Source organism: Nomascus leucogenys, chromosome 9 (genome assembly GCF_006542625.1).
Source record: "Nomascus leucogenys isolate Asia chromosome 9, Asia_NLE_v1, whole genome shotgun sequence".
NCBI classification, from domain to species: domain Eukaryota; kingdom Metazoa; phylum Chordata; class Mammalia; order Primates; family Hylobatidae; genus Nomascus; species Nomascus leucogenys.
In genome coordinates, this window is record NC_044389.1 from 260,788 (window position 1) to 288,012 (window position 27,225).

Sequence of the window (27,225 nt, forward strand, 5' to 3'; positions counted from 1 at the left end):
AAAAGGAAATCTCTTAGAAAACCTGTGGGAAATAAGATTTCTTGAGATACGGTTACAAAACTATTGGGGAGAATATGCTAGTCTCTCTTTTAAAGATTTTTTTTTTCAATGTTGTCCTTTTATTAGTTTAAAAAAAAAAAAAAAGATGTACCTGAGTTTGCCTTTTCAGATGTAAAGTACTTAAGGACATTTAGGAAAGTGAGCTGTTTCATTCTGATTATTTTTTGTATTGTGTGTTCTCAACCATTATATTCTTTCCCATCATTTCAGCCAGAATATATAAAATATAAAACAGAAAGAAGCCCCTTTTTACCATTAGTGGCTCTGTTGTCAAATAGTCATTCCTGAGAGCTGTGGACATTTGTAGAATGCTGTTGCCCTTGTACTAAGAAATCAAGATTGAAATAATTTTTTTGTTCTTTCTGGTTTTGTTGTTGCGTTGCAATTGTTTTATGTCACAGTTATTGATTATTCATCGCAGTCATTAATGATACCTGTCTCTTTATTCTCTCACTTCTAATTTGTGCCGTTTCTAAAGATCATAAATCATGTTAAAATCATACTATTTAGGAACAATCTTCAGTCCTTTTTTCTGAGGATTTTGTATCTTTTTTGATGTCGTTGTTGTTGTTGTTGAGATGGAGTCTCACTCTGTTGCCAGGCTGGAGTGCAATGGCGTGATCTTGGCTCACTGCAACCTCTGCCTTTCAGGTTGAAGAGATTCTCCTGCCTCGGCCTCCCGAGTTGCTGGAACTACAGGCGTGTGCCACCAGACCCAGCAAATTTTTGTATTTTTAGTAGAGACAGGGTTTCACCATGGTGGCCAGGATGGTCTTGATCTCTTGACCTCGTTATCTGCCCGCCTCAGCCTCCCAAAGTGCTGAGGTTACAGGCATGAGCCACCATTCCTAGCCTGTATTTTTTTTTTCCTCTGTCGCCCACTGCAACCTTTGCCTCCTGGGCTCAAGTGATTCTCCTGCCTCGCCCTCCCAGATAGTTGGTATGCACAACAATGCCCGGCTAATTTTCGTAATTCTTAGTAGACACACAGTTTCACCATGATGGCCAGGCTGGTCTCAAACTCCTGGCCTCAAGTGAGTGACCCACCCGCCTCAGCCTCCCAAAGTGCTGGGGTTACAGGCATGAGCCACCATGCTCAGCTGGATTTTATGTCTTTGAAGCATTGATGTTTATATGTTCTGGCTAGTAGTTTTTAACCTCCTGATTTGGGGTCATGTTTTGGATAGGTGGAGATGTTATTAATACTTATTTGATATCTGGCTAAGTAAGCTACTTTGGGTTAGCAACTGGATGTTTTGATGACACTGGTAGAAGAGTTAAATGTTATGGTAACCTTTGATCTTCAGACTGATTTTAACTTAAGGTCTCCAGACCATTTAAGTGGCTCATAGGCCATCAATAGGCTTCAGAGAAATTGAGAATCTACTGAAATGCTTTGCAATTTTCATAGGCTTTTGGACATGTGCTTTTTTCTGGAGAGAATATTCATAGCTTTTGTTATTATTCGAATAGATTCCTGACACCTGGAGACTTAGAACCTATAGTAAACAACATTTGGAAGTCTTACGTGGGAAAGCTTAGAGATCTGAACTCTAGACCTCACCTCCCAATAATCCTCAAATTCCCCCAGAAAGCTAGAACACAGTTGAACCCCTTTGACTTGATTTCATTATCTACGAAAGTATTTGTTATGAAATACAAATACAGAGAAATGCACCTCTGCTTACAAGAAGCATTATGCAAATAAATGCTCCCATACAACAGTTCCTTTTTATTTTTATTTTTAAAGACATTTTTGTCTTTTTTATATTTCAGTTTTTATTTTAGATTCAGGGGATACATGTTCAGGATTGTTACATGGATATATTGTGTAACACTGAGGGTTTGGGGTACAAATGATACCATCACCCAGGTAGGGAACATAGTACCCCATAGGTAGTTTTTCAGCCCTTACCCCCGTCTCTCTTGCCTCACTCTAGTGATTCCATGTCTGTTGTTCCCATGTTTATGTCCATGCCATGCACCAGTTCTAATGCAGAATCACATCTGTGAAAATGAGTGTTCAGCCTTCCTAGTGAATTGAATATGCTTCCACTTAGGATCTTAGCCAGTTTCATTAGTGCCATTGTTGGAGATGGTTCTTCACAGATCTCTTGCATGTTAGCACAACTCGTCAGCAGAGACACTCTATTCTGAACTACCATTTCAAAGATGTTTGTATAGTAAACAGTCTTGGAAGTAGAGCAGAGGACAAGTGTGTTTAGTGTCCATTATAATAAAAATAATACCTTTCTCTGGGGTAAATAAAGATTGGGCAGATTTTATTGCAGTCCATTATAAAAGATTCAAGTTCCCTTAGTTTGGGTTCCTCAACTGTGACACAAACCCACCATGTTTCCTGCATTCATCTGGGCTGTTTTGCACCAGCCCCTGTGAGGAGAGGGCAACAAGGGGAGTGGACATAAACATGAAGCTCACACTGCCTGCTGTGCTGTGAGTAATACAGCCCTTTATCTCTGATCCAGGAGTCTCCTATCTTTTGCCAGCGTCCACAAAATTGTGATAGTATAACTTGTTACATTGCAAATAGAGTAAAATATCAAACCCTTCACAATTCTTAAGACTACTGTTACAATGCCTGTAGTTCCTTGAAAAATACTTCATCATAGACAGTGATATGTGCATATTATTTAAGGGAAACCACAACTCAAGTGCATACTCCAGACTAGATACTCATGGGTGCTAGTACAAGTGGTTCTGTTATTCATATCTTGACTAACACTGGAAGCTTTACTAATTAGCACAGCAATGATCAAAATGGACTTTTATTGGTAGAATTAGATCTTATTAAATAGCATGATGAATATTAAAAATGGACTTTCATTGGTGAAATTAAAAATACTCAAGATTGTGGATTGGTAGAATCCACGTAAGTAGTTAGAAACACTCCCTATTTCTGCTTGCAAGGATTTAAGCATCCATCCAGTCATAGTGTTATCACTCTAAGTCTGAGTGATATTCAAGATATTTAATAATCAATATGTCATAGGCTTTGAAAAATGTGAGCTAAAACAAGTACTGGCCACGTGCAGAGGCTCCCATGGGGCCCTCCTTTACCAGGCATTAGCTCTTTGGTTTCTGGGATGTGAGGCAAGGATTCCTTAGGGTTTTCAAGGGAAGAAAGGGTTTTGGGGGAACTTGGGACAGTGGCTGTTTACCTACAGACAGAGGTACATATTTTAGTATTTTGAGACCCAGTACAGCCTTACTGATGCATTCCATCTGTGCCCTCACTATTCTTAGGAATGGTGTCCACAGCTTGGTCATCCCTAAAGTGTTCAGTTTCTAGTCTCTGGTTTGGAAGATTTCTGGTTGTTTGTTGCCAAAGAGAACAGAATCCTGCCGTGGAATCTTGCTGCATTCTCCCTACTGGTTTATTCAAGAAGTTGGTCGTCCAAATACCTAAAAAGAGAGCTAGGACTTAACTAGCTCCCAGGTCAGTTTGATGTTTTGTGCCTGCCTTTTGATGGCTATTTGTTGAATAAGTGTCTGTATGTGTAGGAGGACTTGTTCTGAGACTTGCTTTCATTATAAGTTGGAAATGAGATTGTGGAAGAGTATCTTACCATGTCTCGCACTTTCTCAACAGATTGTAATTTACCAAAAAGAGTCTCAAGGCTATGCTTGCCCAAATTGAATGAGGTTCATTCTCAAGAGCTACTGTACAAGCAAAAAGGGATCATCAAGGAAAATCTTTTAGATTGAGGGCAGCTAACAAACATCAAAGCAGTGCTTGCTGCAGTTCCGTTCCGGTTCTCTAGGTATGTAACCGGATACCTAGAGAGTATATTCAGAGACTGCTTGGTGGCCAATGGAAGTATGACCAGTAGAGACAGGGAGGGCAGATAAATAACATCACGAGGAAATGCAGCACCTCTTCACATGGGTTTTATAGGAAAATGGCTGCAGCCATAGTTCACATGGAGGAGCAGTAATTAGAGACAGACTGGTTCTTTTCACACTCTCTTCTCGGCAGTCCATGAGTCAGAGGAGCTGGATTTCACCTATTTCCAGCCTTTATAAATAGCAGCTACAGACAGAAACTGAAGGATAATCTTTATCACCATACACTAAATAAAGCCCGATTGGTTATCTTAGCCAACCCCACCTGGAGATCAGATTCTGTGTCAGTTCACAGTGTGAACACAAAGGCCACCACTATGCATTGAGCCAACATGTTTGCTTTATCATCTTAACAGTACATTATCTCTAAGGAAACCTTTAGGATGGATTCAGTGCTAAGAAGCAAGGATTGATAGCAGCTGTGCCAGCAGATACTCAGCTGGCCAGACAAGACAAAGGGTAAACCATTTTTTGTGTGTAAGTGGCACAAATGTGTATGTTAAGAAAACTTGGGTGGGGGGTTGAAGGGTGCAGCAAACCACCATGGCACGTGTATACCTATGCAACAAATCTGCACATTCTGCACGTGTACCCCAGAACTTTCAAAGTTAATTAAAAAAAAAAAAAGAAAGAAAACTATCCACTGGGCCACAGAACAGAGGTCCATTTGATTGGTGTGATCGTAAGAATTCAGAAGCTGCTCCACTCATCCTGCTGAAATGTGGTTATGTTTCTGGAGGAGCCAGAGTATTTCTGTTTCTTTTGCCATTTCTCTGCATTGGGGGAATGCTAAATAGGCAGAGCATCTGCCACCCTTTCCATGGCATGTGCTCCCTACTGGGATTTCAGGATGGGGTGACACAGGGCCTTGACTCAGTGGAATTTAGGAGGAAGGACCCTGGACGGATCTGATGGAAGGAAAAATAATTAGGTTTGGTGTGGTATGAAAGGGAAGCCTCACAGGACTCTAGGTAAGAGGGGAAGAGCAGAGAGTTTGTTCCTGTGCAGCCATACCCAGCAACATCACCTGGACATCTCGTTTTCAGATCTTCCAGGGCCAGTTTCTCTGACTGGCCCATCTCTACTCTCTTCCCTGCCACATAACCCTGCCCCTTTTGTTTTATATCGATCTCGTTTCCACAAGTAGTTTACTTATATTGACATGAAGTATAGTCACGCACTACATAATGATGTTTCAGTCAATGATGGGTCACATGTGTGATGGTGGACCCACCAGATGAGGATGGAGCTATGTAATGGAGTAGGCTATACCATCTAGGTTTGTGTAAGTATACTCTATGATGTTTGCACAATGACAAAATCACCTAATAATGCATTAGCAGAGTGTATCTCCATTGTTAAGCAATATATGTCCCAATGTGTATATATATCCCAACGGCCTGGTTTATTGATGAAAAATTTGTTTTTTTCCCACAACTTTATAGCTTTTTGTTCTGGGTACGTGAAATTCAAAGGGCAGGCAGGTAATTATGTGGTGTAACTACCCAAAGAGTCAGGACTGCATTTTTAGATTAGAATAACCCAGCATCACCGGCCTGCTTTAGACTGGGAGCCAGGAAATGACAAATTATAAACAAAGAATAGGACTCAGCTACTGAAGAGAACACATTCAAGAGACATGGGAAAGCCCTGTCAGTGTCTTGGGCAGCAGTGTTCTCACTGGGAAAGTACGGGAGATGGCTTACATCAGGGGTTGGCAAACTATGGGCCAAATCTAGTCTGCATGTTTTTGTAAATAAAATTTTATGGGAACACTGCCATGCTCACGTGTTTATTTGGTGACCATGGTTGCTTTTGAACTACAATATTTACTATCTGGCTTCTTTAAGAATAAGGTTGCCAACCCATGACCTAAATGATCCTTCTCCTAGGTCCCTCTGTCTCTAGAATCTGTGATGCTGTGATGCTCTGGGTGGCAGAAGTGACAAGGATAAAGTCAAAAGGACGCAGAAACAGAGGGGTGATACACTGGCTTTTGACAAGGCTTGAATTTAAAAGAGGCTCTGTCCTTTTCAGGTCTAATCCCTTTCCTCTAATCACTGCCTCCCATCCCTTCTGCCTTCCTGTCTTGCCAGGAGCACTCACAGCTGGAGCTGCCTGGGGATGACTTTGATTGCACAAAGAAATCCTGTAGTCTTTCTCTTTGGAAGACAGGCTTTGCTTGTATAAAATCCTTCAAATGTATCAGCTGGAAAAACCCCTTTTTTCAGTGGGAAATATTGTTTCCCACATCGAATATATAACCGCTTTACCTTGCCAGGCTGGGGAAATTTTGTGGAGGAAAATGGGCTCTGTGCCCTGATGTGTGTCCCTCGTCCTCTGGGTAGCTCCTCCTGGAGAAGATGTATGACACTCTGTTCCTTCCCCGCTGGACACAGGTCCTGCACACTTATTCACTTCCTGAATTGTCTCACAGGAACATTGTATGATTCGTGCTGGGATGGCATCTTTATTTAATTGATTCAATTTGTAGGTTGTTTGCTCAGTTGGGTGTGGCAGGCAGGAATGGGCTGAAGTTTTGTGTTAGATGGGATGTGGCCAGAGGGCAGGAACCAACTGAGCTGCCTCACCGTGTGCTGTGCTTAACAGAGCTACGTGGAGTGTAAGAGGGTCGTTGAGTATTTTCATGAGGAAAATTACAAAATAAAAGTGGCCATTATGCAGGTGTCTCATTTTCATATCGTATGGTCAATATGTTTATTGATTTCTTGCTCCTTAAACTTACAAGAGTAAAAGTCCCCACTGATTTTGTATATACTTATACATATACATACACCCATTGTGTTAGTCCGTTCTCACACTGCTATAAAGAACTACCTGAGACTGGGTAATTTATTAAAAAAAAAAAAAAAAAGGCTTAATTGGTGCACAGTTCCACAGGCTGTAGAGGAAGCCTGGCAGGGGAGGCCTCAGGAAACTTACAGTGGTGGCAGAAGGCAAAGGGGAACCAGGCACGTCTTACCTGGCCGGAACAGGAGGAAGAGAGAGAAAAGGGGAGGTGTTACACACTTTTAAACAACCAGATCTCGTGGCAACTCACTCACTACAATAAGAACAGCAAGGGAGAAGCCCACTCTCATGATCCAGTCACCTCCCACCAGGCCCCTTCTGCAACACTGGGGATTATAGTTTGAAATGAGATTTGAGCAGGGACAAACATCCAAACCATGTCACATAGATATTTTCAAATTCTTGTTTATATTTGTGTAATTTTGACTTTGGAGTAATTTTAGATATATAGAAAAGCTACAGAATAATACAAAGAAGTCCAATATTCCTTTCACCTGGATTCCCTTAATGTTTGATTTCATCACACTGGCTTTATCAATCCCTGCCTCCCTCCTGCCCTATTCCCTCCTTCTGAGGCATGCTGCCCTCTCAACTGTAGATACTTAAGTGAGTAATTCCTAACAATAACATTCTCTTATCTGGCAATACAATTACCAAATTAGGAAATTAACTTTGATAAAATGCTATTATCTAATCTACAGACCTTATACTGATATATTTTACATACAGAATTATTAATAAAAGAAATGGAACTCATGTCCTTGTGCTGGGTATTGTTTGTCATGGACTTTCTTTATGCTTATGGTTTCCGACTTGCAAAATATAACAAATGCAAAGCATATTTAAAATTTTAAGAGGCTCAAGGGCCAAGTGCGGTGGCTCACACCTGTAATCCCAGCACTTTGGGAGGCCGAGGCAGGTGGATCACAAGGTCAAGAGATCAAGACCATCCTGACCAACATGGTGAAACCCCGTCTCTACTAAAAATACAAAAATTAGCCGGGTGTGGTGGCTTTTGCCTGTAGTCCCAGCTACTTGGGAGACTGAGGCAGGAGAATCACTTGAACCCGGGAGGCGGAGGTTGCAGTGAGCCAAGATCACGGCACTGCACTCCAGCCTGGCAACAGAGTGAGACTCTGTCTCAAAATAAAAAAATAAAAAAAAAATAAAAATAAATCTTCAGAGGCTCAAAATTTGAAAGAAAAAAGTTGCTTTCTTCACTAACTGTGATGTTAGAAATTGTTAAGATTTCAGAAAAGTATTAATAGTGACAGCATTAGTAATAATAATGATGGCTAGCAATGTCTTCCATCCTCTGCTGTATAATTTGGGCTCAGCACTGCTGACCCTTGTGTCAAGTCTAGCTACTGGTCAGTGTGTCCTGCCCTTTCACAGATTTGAGCAGCTGTGTAAGTATGAGATCTCAGATAGGTATTTTCTGGTAAATTCTTGTGTTGATGATGGCCAGCACCATTTCTTTAGGGGACAATAACTGGTACTAATAAATGGGCACAAACCTGTTATTCTCTTTTGCCCACAGTCTCTTACCTTGAAAGTGGAGCTAAAACATTTCGTGGGGGGCAAGAGACTCAACAGAGCAAATGAAAACTATGGCTCTTTAACAAAATTTTTGTGAGAATCCAAAAGGGAAACTTATACCATTGAATATAAAAGAATGCATTTGTAATTCAGAAAGGTTTTTGTTTGTTTTTTGTTTGTTTGTTTGTTTTTTGTCCCCTTACAATCTGAGGCCCATCTAACATGTGCTCCTATTTGAGTTTACTGTTTGAACCGCCGGTCATTTCCTCTAATGCGTGTCTCTGTAGAGCTCTTTTCCTTACTCCTCCTACTCCAGCTACAGAGTGGATTAACCTACACTGGATAAAATTGACAAGGCTGATATATATTTTCCCATCAAAATTCACCCCTAACATATCTCCTTAGACATAGTGCTGTTCTGTTATGAGCTCTTTGCAGACACACATCTTATCTTTTCTAGAGCATAAATCTCCGCTCCCTTTGACATGCATGGTTATGGAGAGCGCTTAATGCCATAGCTTGAGTGTGTCAGTTCTTACTGATGAACACATCTGCGTTTTATCTTCTGGTTAGCTCTGTGGAGAAAGTAGGGCAAACAAAAAAGATGAAGGGAGTCTTTTAAAAATTGTCTTGGCCGGGCACGGTGGCTCATGCCTGTAATCCCAGCACTTTGGGAGGCCGAGGCGGGTGGATCACGAGGTCTGGAGATCGAGACCATCCCGGCTAACATGGTGAAACCCCGTCTCTAGTAAAAATACAAAAAATTAGCCGGGCATGGTGGTGGGCACTTGTAATCCCAGCTACTCCAGAGACTGAGGCAGGAGATTGGCGTGAACCCGGGAGGCAGAGCTTTCAGTGAGCCGAGATCGTGCCACTGCACTCCAGCCTGGGCAACAGAGAGAGACTCTCTCAAAAAAAAAAAAAAAAAAAAAAAAGTCCTGTCTCCTTTTTTTGTTGAAGTGGCTCCAATACTCTAAGCTAGAACATCATACATTGAGGCACACTGTGTGCTTTGGGGTAAGGTGTCATCCAACTTTTAAGAGAGTCCAAATCCTACCATTCAGTCCTATAAATCTGATAATAAATAACAGAACAGGTCAAAAGAGCCTGGTATGTTAGAGTCACATTAGAGAGCAGAGCTGCAGTTTTCTTTCTTTTTCAGTGTTTATTTTAGATTCTGGGGGTACATGTGCAGGTTTGTTACAGAGGTATATTGTGTGATGCAGAGGTTTGAAGTCTGACTGAATCCGTCACTGAAGAAGTGAGCATAGCACCCAACAGGCAGATTTTCAACCTTTGTGCTACCTCCTTCTCCTTGTTTTCCCCCAATATCTATTGTTCCCATCTTTATGTACATATTTATCTAGTATTTTGCCCCCATTTGTAAATGAGAACATGTGGTATTTGCTTTTCTGTTTCTGCATTAATTTGCTTAGGAAAATGGCCTTTATGTTGATATTTTTTTTATGACCACATAGTATTCCATGGGGTATTTGTATATTTTCTTTACCCAATCCACCATGGATGGGCACGTGCCTTTGCTATTGTGAACAGTGCTGCAGTGATCAATACAGGTGCATGTGTCTTCTTGGTAGAACAATTTATTTTGGGCATACCTAGCAGTGAGATTGTTGAGTTGAATGGTAATTCAACTCTTAGTTCTTTGAGAAATCCCTAGACTGCTCTCCACAGTGCCTGAACTAATTTACATTCCCACCAGCAGTGTATAATTTCCTTTTTCTTCACAGTCCTGCCAACACCTATATTTTTAGGTGTTTTGTTTTGTTTTGTTTTGGAGACAGAGTCTCGCTCTGTCACCAAGGCTGGAGTGCCGTGGTATGATCTCGGCTCACTGAAACCTCTGCCTCCCGGGTTCAAGTGATTCTCCTGCCTCAGCCTCCCGAGTAGCTGGGATTACAGGCACCCGCCCTGCTAATTTTGTATTTTTAGTAAAGACGGGGTTTCACCATGTTGGCCAGGCTATTCTTGAACTCCTGACCTTGTGATCCACCCGCCTCGGCCTCCCAAAATGCTAGGATTACAGGCACGAGCCACCGCGCCCAGTCTATTTTTCACTTTTGAACAAAAATCATTCTGACTGGTGTGAGATGGTATCTTTGTGGTTTTGACTTGAATTTTCTGATGATTAGTGATGATTAGCATTTTTTCTTTCACATGTTTGTTGGCCACTTGTATATCTTCTTGTGAGAAGTATCTGTTCATGTCCTTTGCCCACTTATTAATGTGGTTATTTGGTTTTTCCTTGTTGAATTGTTTAAGTTTCTTATGGATTCTGGCTATTAGGCCTTCGTCAGATGCATTGTTTATGAATATTTTCTCCCATTCTGTAGGTTGTCTGTTTACTCCATTGATCATTTCTCTTGTTATGCAAAACCTCTTCAGTTTAATAAGGTCCCACTTGTTGTTTTTTTTAATTACAATTATTTTTGAGAACCTAGCCACAAATTCTTTACCCACACCTATGTTGAAAGGGTGTTCACTAGGTTTTCATCTATAATTTTTATAGTTTAAGGTCTTACATCTAAATATTTAATCTCTCGAGTTAATTTTTGCATATGCTATAAGGAGTGTGTCCACTTTTATTCCTCTGCATATGGATAGCCAGTTATACCAGCACCATTTATTGCATAGGGTATCGTTTCCCCATTGCTTACTTTTGTTTACTTTGCCAAAGATCAGATGGTTGTAGGTGTGCAGTTTTATTTCTAGATTATTCTGTTCCATTGGTCTATGTGGCTGTTTTTGTACCAGTACCATGCTGTTTTGGTTTTTGTAAATTTGTTGTATAGTTGAAGTCAGGTAATGTGATGTCTCCAGCTTTATTCTTTTTGCTTAGGATTGCTTTGGTTATTCGGGCTCTTTTTTGGTTCCATATGAATTTTAGAATCTTTCTTCTAATTCTGTGAACAATGATGTTAGTAGTTTATAGGTTGCTTTGAGCAGTATCTACCAACCTACAAAGTTGGTAGATTGCTTTGAGCAGTGTGGTTATTTTAATGATATTGATTCTTCCAATTTATGAGCATGGAATGTTTTTCCATTTGTTTGTGTCATTGATGATTTCTTTCAACAGTATTTTGTAGTTTTTGTAGAAATCTTTCACTTCTTGGTTACATGTATTCCTAGGTATTTTATTTTTTTGTGGCTATCGTAAATGAGATCGCATTCTTGATTTGGCTCTCAACTTGAATATGATTGGTGCATAAAAATGCTACTGATTTTGTGCATTGATTTTGTATCCTGAACCTTTACTGAAGTAATTCAAGAGTACCAGGAAGCTTTTGACAGAGTCTTAAGGATTTTCTAGGTATAGAATCATATCACCAGCAAAGAGAGATAGTTTGACTTATACTTTTCTTATTTGGATGCCATTTGTTGCTTTCTCTTGCCTGGTTGCTCTGGCTAGGGAGCCCAGTACTGTGTTGAATAGGAGTGGTGAAAGTTGGCATCTTTGTCTTATTCCAGTTCTCAAGGAGAATGCTTCCAGGTTTTGGCCATGGAGTATGATGTTGGCTGTGGGTTTGTCATAGATGGCTCATTTTATTTTGAGGTATGTTCCTTTGATGCCTAGTTTGTTGAGGGTTTTATCATGCATTAGAATTGGTACAAAACTCTTCTTTGAATGTCTGGTAGAATTTGACTGTACATCCATTTGGTACAAGGCTTTTTTGATTGGTAGCTTTTTATTTTTTTATTTTGTTTTATTTTATTTATTTTTTGTTTGAGACAGGCTGTGGCTCTGTTGCCCAGGCTGGAGTGGAGTGGCACCATCTCGGCTCACTGCTACCTCCACCTCCCGGATTCAAGCCATCCTCTCACCTCAGCCTCCCTAGTAGTTGGGACTATAGGTTCATGCAACCACACCCAGCTACTTTTTATATTTTTTAATAGAGATAGGGTTTCACCATGTTGCCCAAGCTGGTCTCGAACTTCTGAGCTCAAGTGATCTGCCAGCCTTGGCCTTCCAAAGTGCTGGAATTACAGGTGCAAGCAACCATGCCCAGCCTGATTGGTAGCTTTTTAAGTTTCTGATTCAATTTCAGAACTCATTATTGGTCTGTTCAGGGTTCAATTTCTTCCTTGTTTAATCTTGAGAAGTTGTATGTTTCCAAGAATTTACCTATTTCCTCTAGATTATTGACTTTGTGTGCATAGAGATGTTCATAATAGTTTGTGAGAGTCTTTTGTATTTCTGTGGGATTGGTTATAATGTCATCTTTGTCAATTCTGATTGTGCTGTTTTGGATCCTCTCCCTTTTTCTTTGTTAATCTAGCTAGCAGTCTGTCAATCATGTGCATCCTTCCAAAGAACCAAGTTTTGGTTTGATTGATCTTTTGTATGAATTTTTATATCTCAATTTTGTTTAGTTCTGCTGTGATTTATTTGTTTTCTTATGTTTGCTTTGGCGTTAGTTTGTTCTTGTTTTTCTGGTCCCACAGATATGATGTTAGATTATTAATTTGAGATCTTTCTAACTTCTTGATGTAGGCATTTCGTGCTATAAAGTGTCCTCTCAACACTTCTTTTGCTGCATCTCAGATATTTTGTTATATTGTGTCTCTGTTTTCATTGATTTCAAAGGATTTTTTAAATTTCTGCCTTAATTTCATTGTTTATGCAAAAGTTATTCAGGAGTAAGTTAATTTTCATGTAATTAATGTTGTTTTGAGAGATCTTCATGGTATCAATTTCTATTTTTATTTCAGTGTGGTCAGAGAATGTGCTTGGTATGATTTTACTTTTTAAAAATTTATTGAGACTTGCTTTATCGCTGAACATGTGGTCAATCTTAGCGTATGTTCCTTGAGCAGATAAAAATAATGTGTATTAAGTGGAGTATTCTGTAGGTGTCTGTTAGGTCTAATCGGTCATGTTGAGTTTAAATCCAGAATTTCCTTTTTGGTTTTCTGCCTTAATGATCTGCCTAACACTGTCAGTGGGATCTTGAAAGCCCCCACTATTTTTGTGTGGCTGTCTACATCTTTTCATGGGTTTAGAAGTGCTTCTTCTATGAATTTAGGTGCTCTAATGTTGGGTGTTTATATACTTAGGATAGTTAAGTCTTCTTGTTGAATTGAACCCTTTATCATCATGTAATGCCGTTCCTTGTCCTTGTTCACTGTGGTTGGTTTGAAGTCTGTTTTACTGGATATAAGATTAGCAACCCCTGCTCTTTTTTGTTTTCCATTTGCACAATACATCTTTCTTCCTCCCTTTACTTTGAGCCCATGGTTATTACATGGGAGATGGGTCTCTTGAAGACAGCAGATGGCTCGGTCTTACTTGTTTTACCCAACTTGCCACTCTGTACCTTCTAAGTGGGGCATTTGTACCATTTACATTCAAGATTTATATTGATATGTGAGGTTTTGATCGTGTTATCGTGTTGTTAGCTGGTTGTTTTATACTTGATTATGTGATTATTTTATAGGATATGTATGCTAGGTACTTAAGTGTGTGTTTGTGGTATCAGGTACTACTCTTTCATTTCCATGTTTAGAGGAAGGACATCTGGTAAGGCTGGTCTGGTGGTAATGAATTTCTTTAGCATTTGCTTCACTAAGAAGGATTTTATTTCTCCTTTGCTTGGGAAGCTTAGTTTGGCTAGATATGAAATTTTGGTTGGAATTTGTTTCCTTTAAGGATACTGAAAATAGGCCCCTAATCTCTCCTGGCTTGTAAGTTTTCTGCTAAGAAATCTGCTGTTAGCCTGATGAGGCTCCCTTTGTAAGTGACCTGACCCTTTTATGTAATGGCCTTTAAGATTTTTTTCTTTCATGTCAACCTTGGAGGGTCTAATCACTATGCATCTAGTATGGTACCTTGCTGGGGTCCTTAGAATTTTTGGAATTTGAATGTCAACCTCCCTAGTGAGATTGTGGAAATTTTCATAGACTATATCCTCAACTATGTTTTCCAAATTGCTTATTCTCTCTCCTTCTTTCTCAGAAATGCCAGTGAGTCATAGATTTGGCCTCTTTCCATAGTCCCATATTTCTCAAAGGTTTTGTTCATTCTTTTTCATACTTTTTCTTTATTTTTGCCTGAATGAGTTGATTCATCAGACTGGTCTTTGAGCTCTGAGATTCTTTCCTCAGCTTGGTCTATTCTGTTATTAATGCTTCCAACTGTATTATGAAATTCGTGCAGTGAATTTTTCAATTTCACAAGTTCAGTTTGGTTCTTTCTTAAAATGGCCGTGTCTTCTTTCAACTCTTGGATTATTTTACTGGTTTCCTTAGGTTGGATTTTAACTTTCTGCTGAATCTTGTTGAACTTCTTTCCCATCCATATTCTGAATTCTATGTCTGATATTTGAGCCATTTCAATCTGGTTAGCAACCATTTCCAGAGAGCTAGTACAGTCATTTGGAAGTAAGGAGACCCTCTGACTTTCTGAATTGCCAGAGTTCTTGCCTGATTATTTTTCATCTGAGAGGGCTGGCGTTCTTTTATCTTTTTGAAATTGCTGTTGCTTGGGTGGGGCTTTTTGTTTTTTATATTCTTTATTTATCTGAGGGTTTGACTGTGGTGTATGTCATGTATAGTCAATTGGCTTTTTCTGGGTGCTTTCAGAGGCCCAAGGCTCTGTGCAGGATCTTTATTTGTGGCTAGATTCCTGTGCTTCACCAGTGATGTGTGGTGAAAGAATTTTTGTTTGGTGGTGTAATTCAGGCTGCAATCCAGTGGATGGTGCACACATGTAAGGGCTGACAGAGAGGCTCTCACTCAGTGGCACACTTCTTTCATATTTCAGTGCATTCACAGCAGCAGTGGGGAGCTGCGGTTCTTGAGAGGTAATACTGGGCCCACCCACTGCAGTGCTGCCGTGGTGACTTAGGAGGCATCAGGATGGCCTCCTGGGATATTTTGAAAATAGACTCAATGCATGGGATTTGGGAGATTCCACCATTACAGACACCTTCTCACTACCTATTCTTTTGGGGAATACTGTGCAGGGAGCACTATTCCCATTATATGCGTGTGTGCGGCACCACACCCCCAGGGCACATGCATTAGGAAGCCCATAGAATGCGAAATAAATAGACGCCTTGGAGTTGTGTACAGGACAACCCTATCAATATGAGTTTATATTTTCTGTAATAAACAGACATAAAGAAACAAGCAAAGGAGTTTTTTTGTTTGTTTGTTTGTTTGTTTTTTGCTCTGTTTCCCAGGCTGGAGTTTAGTGGCACGATCTCGGCTCACTGCAACCTTCGCCTCCCAGGTTCAAGAGATTCTCCTGCCTCAGGCTCCCTGGTAGCTGGGACTACAGGCACGTGCCACCAAGCCTGGCTAATTTTTTATGTTTTTTTTAGTAGAGACTAGGTTTTACCATGTTAGCCAGGATGGTCTCGATCTCCTGACCTCATGATCAATCTCCTGACCTCATGAACCGCCTGCCTCAGCTTCCCAAAGTGCTGGGATTACAGGCATCAGCCACCGCGCCCGGCCGCAAAGTAACTTTTAAAAAGCACCACACCCCACAGACATTCTCCTCTCAGCCATTTCACTTCTACATTTTCTGCCCACCAGCCAAGTTTGGGTGGTCTTCTCTTTACAGGCACATGACAAATCATTTTTACTACTTGTCTCATTAAAAGTTTTATTTAGGACCAGGCATAGTGGCTCACGCCTGTAATCTCAGCAATTTGGGAGGCCAAGGCGGGTGGATTATCTGAGGTCAGGAGTTCGAGACCAGCCAGGCCAACATGGTGAAACCCCATTCTCTCTACTAAAAATACAAAAATTAGCTGGGCATGGTGGTGCACACCTGTAATCCCAGCTACTTGGGAGGCTGAAGCAGGAGAATACCTTGAACCCGGGAGGAAGCAGAGGTTGCAGTGAGCACCACTGCACTCCAGCCTGGGAGACAGAGTGAGACCTGTCTCAAAAAAATAAAAATATATATATATATATGTGTGTGTGTGTGTGTGTGTATATATATATATAAATGTTTTCCCTCTTTCCATTGATCCTTCAACCTTCCTGCCTTCGTTATTAATACAGCAACAAGGATACAATCTAATATGCCTGCTTCTTTTTTACCCAAACTTTACATTTAAATATTAACATGTTAAAATTTTCAAAATATCACAGATAAAAGATATTCTGCCTGGATAAATAAAGTCAGTCAGCTTATCATATCCTGACTCAGGCACTGTGGCTACAAGGCATTATGGGTGCTCAGCAGTGACCTTGTGGGGAAAGAGAAGTAAATGCGGATCCCATGGAGCTCAAGTTCAAGAAAAGGCACTGTAAACATGGAGGCTTTGTGATAAATGGCATGCAGTCAGGGGGCGAGAACTGCCTGAGTTACAGCGTCCTGTGCTGCGCTTTCCAGAGCAATACAGTGCACAGCGGAGGGCGCTACCATGGAGTCTCTGGGTGAAAGTTAGGATGGGATGGTGGCACCAGCCAAACTTCTGAGGGTTCATAGGCAGACAGCAGCTCTGGAGTGGAACTAAAGTGTACCCAGGAGCTGAAGCCTTTAATCAGCTGGGGCTCACACAGAGTCAATGTAGGGTCAAAAACATTCAGTCTGGGGCCATTTCTGGAGGCAGTTTCTCCTGCAGGGAGCATGAGTTATCTGTTCCTCAGCAAGCTTCTTTTAGCCATCACATTTCCACATCCTTAAAGAAGATGCATTGCCAAAGGTGCCAAGTGTGGTTTCATTGGCTCAGGAATTGGGGCTGTCAAGTCTTTGCAAGGTGCAGACCCTTAGCAATTGAAACCATGCTATTGAACATGGGCATTGTCAAAGAAAAACTTGGCTGAATTAAATTTAAAGGAGTTTAAATGAGCAATGAACAATTCACAAATCAGGCAGCCCCCCTGTATCACAACAGATTCAGAGAGACTACAGGGGTGCCTCACGGTCAGTACAAATTTATAGACAAAAAAGGAACGTGACATACAAAAATCAGAAGTGAGGTACAGAAACAACTGGATTGGGTACGGTTTGGTGTTTGCTTTATTTGAATATAGATTCAACACTCAGCAGTACATGAGTGGTTGAACTATGGCTGCTGGGACTGGCGAAGACTCAGCAATTATTGTGGGTGCATACTCCTAAGTTAGGTTTTCAATCCTGTCTGCCTATTAAGCTAGGTTATAGTTCATCCACAAGGACTCAAATATAGAAGTACAGTTATTCTCAGGCCATATTTAGTTCACCAAATATGTAGTCTTCTAAGAAGACTGGCAAATTGAAGGGGTAAGGTAAAATATGTTTTATTTTTTTCTCGGGCATATAAGTGCCAAGACAAGTACTATTTAACAAGTGAGAAAAATGCATTTGATTAAGATCTTTTTTATACATTATCTGAGCACAGGAAAAAACTCTGGAATCAGTTTGACCCAAGTTCGAAGTTCAAGCTTTGCTATTTATTTGAGATAATGGGTAAGTTACTTATCCTTCAGTTTCTGCATCTTCAAAGTGAGAATAATGTTGGAAAGTATAAACAGATCAAGGATCCTAGACAAAAATGATTAAACGAGAGACCCCTTCGTAACTTGTAGCCCTTCACTTGCTGTCTATATATGACAGCTGTTATATGACTATTAATTTTGTATTTCTATTCTTAGCACAAATATAATGTCTGATATCCATTCATGCCACAAATGTGTATTGGTTGTTGTGATCTGGTCATCGTACTGAGTGCCTGAATAGAACATTGAAATAAGCAGACAGTCACACTTGGTAGGCTCCAAAATGTTAGTTGAACAAATTAATGAAAAGGCAGAGGTTAAACTCCAGTGTCCTTAAAAGATGAAAAGATCACCGGAATTCCATTGTTATATGTAATAAGACTGGATTCTTTGTACCTCTCTTTCTGCCTCTATCACTTCCAAAAGCTATATTAAAAGCTAATTTGAGCCACCCTAAGAAATCAGCAATATCCCTCCCCACCCCTCTCTCTACTCTGGGGCTGCCCTGGAATTCCGCCACAGTCTTTTTCTGTCGACTTGGCAAGTGGCTATGGTATGCTGCTTTCTGTCCCATTAACCTCTATTTTATCTGTCAAGAATAGTATTCCCCATTGTTGAAAGCAGTAATTTGCCAACCAAGCAAGCTTGGAGTCCTGTTTGATGGAGCATTACGGAGAGCAAAAGGGAAAGTTTAAACAGATTTCCTTCTCTAATTTCCTGAAAGGATCACAGACAAAACTTGCCCTCTGGAAAAATGCTTTCTGTTTGCATTATAATAACAAGCATTTATTGCCATGACAGGGGTAGAGAGAGGCCATGGAAGAATGGCCCTGTATTTCCTGGTTTTATTTAGTTTCATTACTACTCATGAAAAGTATGCAGAAACACTTTTTTTTCTATGACTGTAAAACATGGTGCTAATTTCTTGTTATTGAGCACACACGTTTTAACAATAGGATCATGCTCAGAGCGAAAAATCTATTTTTCCTTTTCCTTTGGAGAAGTTCAAAGTGACAAGCCTGTGCCTGGTAAACCCCTAATCTCTCACAGAATTCTGGACGTTTTGCTTTCACATTTACAGTTTTATGAAAAAAAAAAAATCCTGTTGTATCTGGTTTATTTCATTGAACTGAATTTCTACAAAACGTGTGTAATATACGAGGAATGTTTCAGAATAATACAGCTGATGTGAGTGATATGAACTGGAAAGTAAGCTTCATGAGATCAAAGACTCTGTCTGTATTATTCCCTGCTGCGTTTCCAGCTTCTATAACATAGCAAAACAGGTAGCAGGAGCTTAAGATTTATTTGTGACTGTTAAATACCTCATATTCCCATCCAACAATACAAATGGCAATTTCAAAGAGGGAATTTTCAGGCTTCAAGCTCTCGAACTCTAGAGGTGGTCATACCCAAACCCATCCCTTGCTTTACACCCAAAATGGGATCCATCTCTTACCTGAGCAATACTTTAGCAAGACCCAAATCTGTCTGCATTTCTCCGTTACATTTCCCATCCCCTCACTCCAAGCATACTGTTTCCTGGCCCCCCAGATTCACGCTTGGCTCACTCCTGAACATCTGCAGGTCTTGGCTTAGATCTCACTTCTAATTTAAGGCTCTCTTTCACTGACCTGACCACACTACATAGATCACTTGCAATATGCTGCCTTCACATCCTGGATTTTTTCTTCAAAGCACATATCACAATTATCAGTATAGAAATGTCTCAGTATTGCTTAATGCTTATTTCCTTGACTAGACAATAAGCTTCTTGATAGCAGGAATTATATCTATATTATTCCCAACAAAGCTCCCAGTACCCAGTGATTCATTCATAGCTGGAGCTGGCACTCACTGAATGTTTGTTGAATCAATGAATAAATTGAGAGAGGGAGCGAGGAAAGGAAAAAGGAAGGGAGGAAGAAAATCAAGAATCAGGGTTGGATGACAGTATTTTTTCAGATTTGCTTAAATTCTATTGACACACCTTACTCTAACTAGACTGATCTTGACCATTTTTCCTCAAAAGACATGTATACATATGTACTTTTGTATATTTTTTGAGGCTAGTTTGATTGGCTGGCTATATCTCGCTATATCTCAATATGATTTGTAATACTAGAACAAATTCATGTTAAATCACTTTTTGATTTAATAATTATTTTAAGAATTACTTAGTAAATGAAAAAGCCTTCATGTCTTAAATGAAGGACTCTTTTTCTTTTAAATCACATCGAACATTAACAGCTCATTTTGGACCTTAACCAGTTGTTGAATTTTAATCCCAAATTTTGTAAATCATACACACAAACTTGCATATATGTCTGATTGGTGGCCGTATTTTCTTATATCCTCAAACATTTTCTGCTATTATGGTACACTCTTTAAAGATCTTTGCTTAATTTCCTGCCAGTTTTCATCTGATAGATATTTAGCCTGATATGTTAACTACCTGTTTTATGACATAAACAAGAATGGATCCAGATAACAATGACTAGAAATTACAATTACACCTGAGCAAGACAAGGATTTGCCCTAGGAAGAGGGTAGTGTGGGGAGAGTGGGAGACAGCTGGTGCTGAAAGCTCTGCTCTGCCTCTTTCAGGGGATAGCAGGGCTTGGGTAGGTGGGTGGGGTGGCTTAGCTTCTGACAATGGTAGAAACTTACAGATCCCTTGATAAAGAAAAGCAAGAAAGTCTTTGTTCATTCACTCCTGTCTTAGATCTGGTTCCCCAGAGTGGATCCTGAGATGAGGATTTGAGTTCAAGTGATTGAGGAAACGTGCCAAGGAAAAAACAGTGGGGAAGTGGAAAAGCAAGGTAGGGAAGGAGTAAACACCCAGCAGGGTGCAGTTTGTCATGAGAGTTCAGCCTCAGCCTGAACTCACAGTGCTGGGAACATTCATTATCATTACACTGCAGACTTTGTTCCACCTGGAGGGAAGAAAGCTAGATGTGCACACTCCGGTACAAGTCCATCGCTGGCTGTGGGTCACACCAGGGGGCACTTCAGTTGTCAGAGAGCTGGGACAGAGTAATGCCAGTCACTCATGGGTCCTCTGAAGAGCGTTGCAAATATAAGCTGTTAGGAGCAAAGCACAGACAGAAGCTGGAGATTGAGAGTCAAGAACCAGCAAAGGGACACAGAGGAACTGACTGGAGAATCTACAGCATCGGCTGTAGCTCCCCTGCCACGTACGAGACCCTGAAGCTTACACTTCTGCTATTTTATTGACTTCTCTGCCAAAAACAAAAGCAAAACCAATATTATCCCCTCTCTCATTGTCCTCTGATAGCCAACCCTTTACTAGCTTCTTTTTCCATCTTTGCTTAATAAATGTGTCTACTGTCACATACACTGTTTTCAAATAATTAGCCTCAGCAACTTTTTCTTAAGTGCCAAATAATTAATAAAGAATTATATACTCTACTTTTCATGTTAGGTCATGGAACTATGTATAGGTCAATACATTATTAATAATGAACAATTGATTGTATTCTGTGTTCTGAGCCCAGTGCTAAACAGATGGACCACAAATTTTGCCGACTCTTTGAAATGTTCTAAACTATTGGCCATCTCTTCTCTACCTATTAATTCCCCCTCCTAGATGTATTTAATCCAGCTAAAGAATAATTCAAAATGGAGATTATTCCCAAGACTCACAACCACATTAGTTCATGGTTGTCAGCAAATCTGACCTGTGAAGGGGGACTCGGTTACCCATGAAAAATGCTTCTTCTATCTGTATTAATGGAGGTCATTGTGCCAGTGCGACCTACCCAGAGGTGGAGAGGTGATCTTTCAGAATCTGTTACCCCGTTAAATTTAACATACTCTCTAGATGAGGCCGGAAATACATACTTGGTTTGGGAAGTTCTCTCCAAAATTTCAGTGCCAAAACAGGACAAGAGTTACTCTTAAAATAAAATGCTAGACTTACTGTTTTTCAGGTATTAGCTGCCTGCCTGGTTTGCTTCCTTTCTGCTTTTCTTTTACTTGCCTTTCATTCAACAATTATGTATTGGGTGCTTGCCATAGGCCTGGCATTTCCACGATCTGGAAGTAGAATTTCTGGGTGGAAGGAATCATAAGCGTGAAGCTCTCATGTCAGCAACAAGGCTGATGTGCTCCAGAAAAAGTGGTCAGTGTGGCCAGAGAAAAGACACAGGAGAGAGTGGTCATGAGGTGTGAGAGGTCAGCAGACATTTAAGCCCTCATAGGCTACAGGAAGGACATTGATTTTTGAGAATTCATTAAAGGGGCTTTTTGTTTGCTTGTTTGTTTTGAGACAGAGTTTTATTCTGCCATCCAGGCTGGAGTGCAGTGGTGCAATCTTGGCTCACTGCAACCTCCGCCTCCTGGGTTCAAGGGATTCTTATGTGTGGGCCACTTGCGCTAATTTGCTCTGTGTGCTTGATGTCTGTGTGCTTAGGTAATGGCCTAAAAACTTTTAAGATGTGGAGGCTCTTGATCAAATTCGCCCGGCTAATTTTTGTATTTTTAGTAGAGATGGGGTTTCACCATGTTGGCAAGGCCAGTCTTGAACTCCTGACCTCAAGTGATCCAGCCGCCTTGGCCTCCCAAAGTGCTGGGTCATTACAGGGTTTTAAGTTGATCTGATTGATTTTTAAAAAGACAGCTGCCTACCTTGCTGTTGGTAATGATATAAGTAGAAGCAGAGAGATAAGAAAGCAATGACAGCAGACAAGACTGCCTGGGGGATGATCGGGCCTTTGAGAAGGGGCAGGACACAGGATAGATATGGGGGAGAGTGGCAAAGGACTTGCTACTTATTAAGGAGAAGTCCTGGAGCAGGTTATTAAACTTTCCTTGGCCTCAGTCTTCCCTTCTGAAATGATACTCATGTACCTACCACACTGTGTTCCTATGAGAATTAAATCATTAATATCTGCTCCATGTAGAGCTCCATGACAATTTTTAGAAAATGGTGATCAATACACATTTGCTATTTTTTAATTATTCATTGGATGTGGAAAGGGAGAAATCAAGGATGACACCTAGGTTGAGGACTGAACAACATAGCTTGATGTCTGTGTGCTTAGGTAATGGCCTAAGAACTTTTAAGATGTGGAGGCTCTTGATCAAATTTTGCTGCTGTTGACTCATGGTGACCACAAGCCAAAAACTCCCTTAGCTCTGTCTTGCCTTGCCTTTTTATCCATGCATGGGGCACATGCTAACTACTTCTCCAGTAAATGTCCAGTGAAGATCCAAAGTTTAATTGCACATTATACCTAACAGTCTCGGTAATTTTCAGCAGGGAAGTTATTAATTCTTCACAAATGAACAAGGTAAAAGTGGCTGTGTTCTGCGGTGAGCAGGTCTATGCAAACCCAGCCCCATAGGCTGAGAGGCTGAGAAAAGAGGTGAGGAAAGAGGCTGACAAGTCCAATTTCTCAGAAAGAAACATTTAATAGGGACTTACAAACAGAAGCCATGTCTCTGGCAGGTGTGAGATGGTGGATCTTTGCACCTGCCCTCCAGAAAGCAGCCTTTACATAGCAAGCTTTTAGGGTACAGACAAGTGCAGCTGGTCACATCTCACACTTTCTTTCCAAAACTTGCGACCTCTAGGGAGATGAGATAAACGTCTTTATGAAAGGTTATCTATGCCATAGGCATTGTTTCTTTATGGGGGGTTATCTAAGCTGTGGGAACACCTCGGTATGCAGGAGTCAAACACTGGTTGTCATTGAGGTTTCGCTTCAAGGTGGTGTCACTCTTGCCAAGCAACAGGCTATTTTCCTGCAGACTGACTTGTGAAAAGAAGGGATGTGATTTTCTTTTTTTTTTTTTTGAGACAGAGTCTTGCTCCCTGACCCAGGCTGGAGTGCACTGGTGTGATCTTAGCTCACTGCAACCTCCACCTTCCGGGTTCAAGTGATTCTCCTGCCTCAGCCTCCTGAGTAGTTGGGATTACAGGCTCCCACCACCATGCCTGGCTAATTTTTGTATTTTTAGTAGAGACAGGGTTTTGCCATGTTGGTCAGGCTGGTTTCAAACTCCTGACCACAGGTGATCCGCCCGCCTTGGCCTCCCAAAGTGCTGAGATTACAGGCGTGAGCCACTGTGCCCGGCCCCGTGATTTTCAGTCTATGGGTTTTATGTTCAGTGACTGTGAAATCCAAATGTCTTGGTGTTTATGTTTGTACCTAATGTAATGCAAAACAAGAACCAAAAGGAGGAACATGGTTGCTGTTGGAGCATCATCTGATAAGATGGTAAGACCGGCTGAAAAATGAATTAGAATTGAAGCAGAAAGTGCAGCGTCCAGTATAAGATATAGAGGCCTTCTTTACTGTGCGCACAAAAAGAATAACTTGAATGTCATTAAGAAAGACAAAGCTAATGAATGCAGAAACCCATTCCATTAAGCCATCTGGGGACACCGACCTATTCTTGGGGTCTAGAACCCAGATTTGAGTCCTGGCTCACTTTATTCCAAATTATAAGCATATGACTATGGGTAAGTCACCAACTTCTTTAAATGCTGAGAAGCTTTTTTGTCAACCATGTTGAGCTAGTATTCTACCTTATAATGTTGACAAAAGAATTGACAAAGACAATATAGATAAATACATCTACTTACATATTTTTAATATTTTGGATTTGTTATGACTATTAAGACTAATCCAACTCTGAGAAATCAGGACCCACTTGGATGCTTGTCATTATATTTTCATTTAAATGACACTTTATCTTCAAGGTGAGTGTTGATCCCAGAAGAATCTGGGAATTTTTGTTTTCTGATTCAGACAGTAGAGAGTAAGTCACTTGACGATTCCACATAAATGGCAGCATTCACCTTAGCATTAGCCATTATCCTTCAAATGGGTTGCCTCCTCAAAGTGGCCCTTGTGCAGAAGGATTGCATCAACATTTATATTTTTTTCCCTAAAGTACTTTGTTACGCAGGTGAGCTTGGGTGATGTAAGTTACAATTAACTCCTTCATCCCCTATCCTGGTTGCTGCCATTCTTCTCTTTTTTTGGCCAGGTGTGGATATTGGTGGAGGAGACTAGACTTCTCTTAGCCAGTGTGAGAGGTAGACATTGAGATACTTCTGAAATGCATCCAGCCATTCTTGCTTTTTTCACTGCCAAGATAACTTTCAGCACATTATTATTCCATTTAAGCGAGGATACCCTATTCCCAAAGGGTGTTTCAGAGCCCACACACTGGAAGCAATAAGAAAGCCTGCTGCAAAATCATCCTCATCTGTGACTTTCTTCTTTCCCCTTCCTTTGTCCCTAGGGAAGTGTGAAATCGGCTGGGCCTACTACTGCACGGGAGCAGGTGCCACTGCTGCCATGCTGCTATGCACATGGCTGGCTTGCTTTTCGGGCAAGAAACAGAAGCACTACCCATACTGAGATGGAGCCACCAAGAGCAGACAGAGGAGAAGACGGGCCAAAGGGGCTTGGAGAGGTCAAAACATCCACCTACCTTCAAAAGGTGGAATAGTAGTTCTAATCCAATACAATGCTAATAAAATGAAACCCGATAAAATCAGGAACATGATATAGGAAGGAAGGATTGTAGGAGACTTGTGGGGGAAATAAAAAGGGAGAGTACAGAATGATGGAGAAAAATGGACCAAAGGCTAAAAATATTGCAGGGCATCGGGTGTTTCTGTTCCACAGAGTATTGTTAACGTACAACACACACACATACACCCACAACAAGTCTCTGTATACAAACAAGGGTTTGGGTTTTAGTTTTGTTTTGTTTTTAAGATGAGGACTCAGAAAATCAAAAGGGCTAGTAGAAACAGTGTTATGTTGGGAACCAGGGTACCCACAAAGATGTTCCCTGTAGGTCACGGCACTCCCGAAATCACACAAGCACATACAGACACACGCATCCTCACACACACCCATGCACAAACGTGGATTATCGCACAGACTGTACGGGAGGTTTAGTGGTGCATTTCTCCTCTGTTTTCTTTTTAATATACATTTAAAATACAGTATTATCACTTTATAAAACGTACATTAAGCCTAATAAATGGACCAATAAGCCAAACTATCAGTATTTTGTATATCCTGCATAAGCTCTAATTTAGTTCCTCAACATATTTTCAGTGTTTATGCAGACCTTTAGAGTTAAGCCTTTGTATTTCCATGTTATTCAACAATATGCAATATTTCTCTGAGTAGCTTCTGCTATGATATTCTTATGAAGAAAAGGGGAAACTTGATGTCCACTGTAGGAGAGAATTCAGCTGAAGATATGAGAGTAATGAGAGACATTTTCCAGTCATTGGATCGTGTTTTCTTTTGTCCATTATTGTACTGTTCTGTACCACATTTATTTCTATATTCATTTTGTAAAAAATTTAAAAGTGCTATTTTGTTTGTATTTGAAAATCTCTGTGAATAAATTCTCTCTTTGATCAATAGCTAGATGAGTCATAGAGTGTTAATTCAGTCATCGGATTTGCTTCTTTAATTTCTCCAATGTAGCTCTTCAACTACTATAGTCCTGTAAAATTTCCTTTTCTCTTTTAAGGCCTCTCATTAATTCACTCACTAATCAACCAGGCATTGTTCTAGGCACAAGTGTATTAAAGATGAGTAAGACAGTTTCTGCTTTCAGCGTGAATTCTTTGCAACCAGAATTCTAACTTCCTGCTTATTACATTTCAATCATAACCAAATTCTGAGGAGAGAAGAACTTCCGGTCTGTTTTGTATTGTTTGAGAATATGGGTGGTATTCAGATGTGATTTAGGGCAACAAGAGCTAGATCATGGTTCAGGAGGTGACTGGACTGACAGTCTCCAGCATGGTGACACGACTGTTACAGTTGCCAGTGACTTGCTGTTCCTCCAGCTTCTACAAAGTGCTGGGTTTCTTTTGTACTTCTGTGTCAGGGAAAATCTTATATCACTGCCCTTCAGGGATGTTGGCCATTTGAAAAAGCTTATCTCAACAGCCCTGCCCCTCCAGCAGAAAGTCTTCACTAAAGAGAAAGGTTTGGACCCTCACATGGCCCCTTAACAGAACTAGCTCTTTCAGGGCTAGGTGTGATGGCTCACACCTGTAATCCCAGCCAAGGTGGGGAAATCACATGAAGCCAGGAGTTCAAGACCAGCCTGGCCAACATGGCAAAACTCCATCGCTACTAAAAATACCAAAAAAAAAAAAAAAAAATTAGCTGGGCATAGTCATGCACTCCTCTAATCCCAACTACTCAGGCTGAGGCACAAGAATCACTTGAACCCAGGAGGTGGAGGTTGCACTAAGCCGAGATTGCAACACTGCACTCCAGCCTAGGCAACAGAGCAAGACCCTGTCCCCACCAAAAAAATAAATAACAAATAACAAACAACAAAAACTAGCTCCTTCAGGAGCAAAGATTGCATTCTGAATATTGAATCTAGCCTTTTGTTTAGTAAGCCTGAGATATTGTAGCAAATCCTTAAGAATTCAGTTTCAATTAGCTTCTAAATTCATTGTGCTTTTCAGATATG

At 40.6% G+C, this 27,225-nt stretch overlaps 1 protein-coding gene across 2 annotated transcripts in view; it reads left to right on the forward strand.

Annotated features, from left to right (window-relative positions):
* The window catches only part of LHFPL6 (LHFPL tetraspan subfamily member 6), a 257,973-nt gene extending 231,821 nt beyond the window's left edge, over positions 1-26,152 (forward strand). For both annotated transcript variants that reach the window (XM_030818495.1, XM_030818496.1), the window contains exon 4: positions 25,006-26,152. In XM_030818495.1, the coding sequence (XP_030674355.1) occupies positions 25,006-25,124 (119 nt within the window). In that variant the 3' untranslated portion in view covers positions 25,125-26,152. The remainder of the gene's footprint in view (positions 1-25,005) is intronic.
* The last annotated feature ends 1,073 nt before the right edge of the window (positions 26,153-27,225 follow it).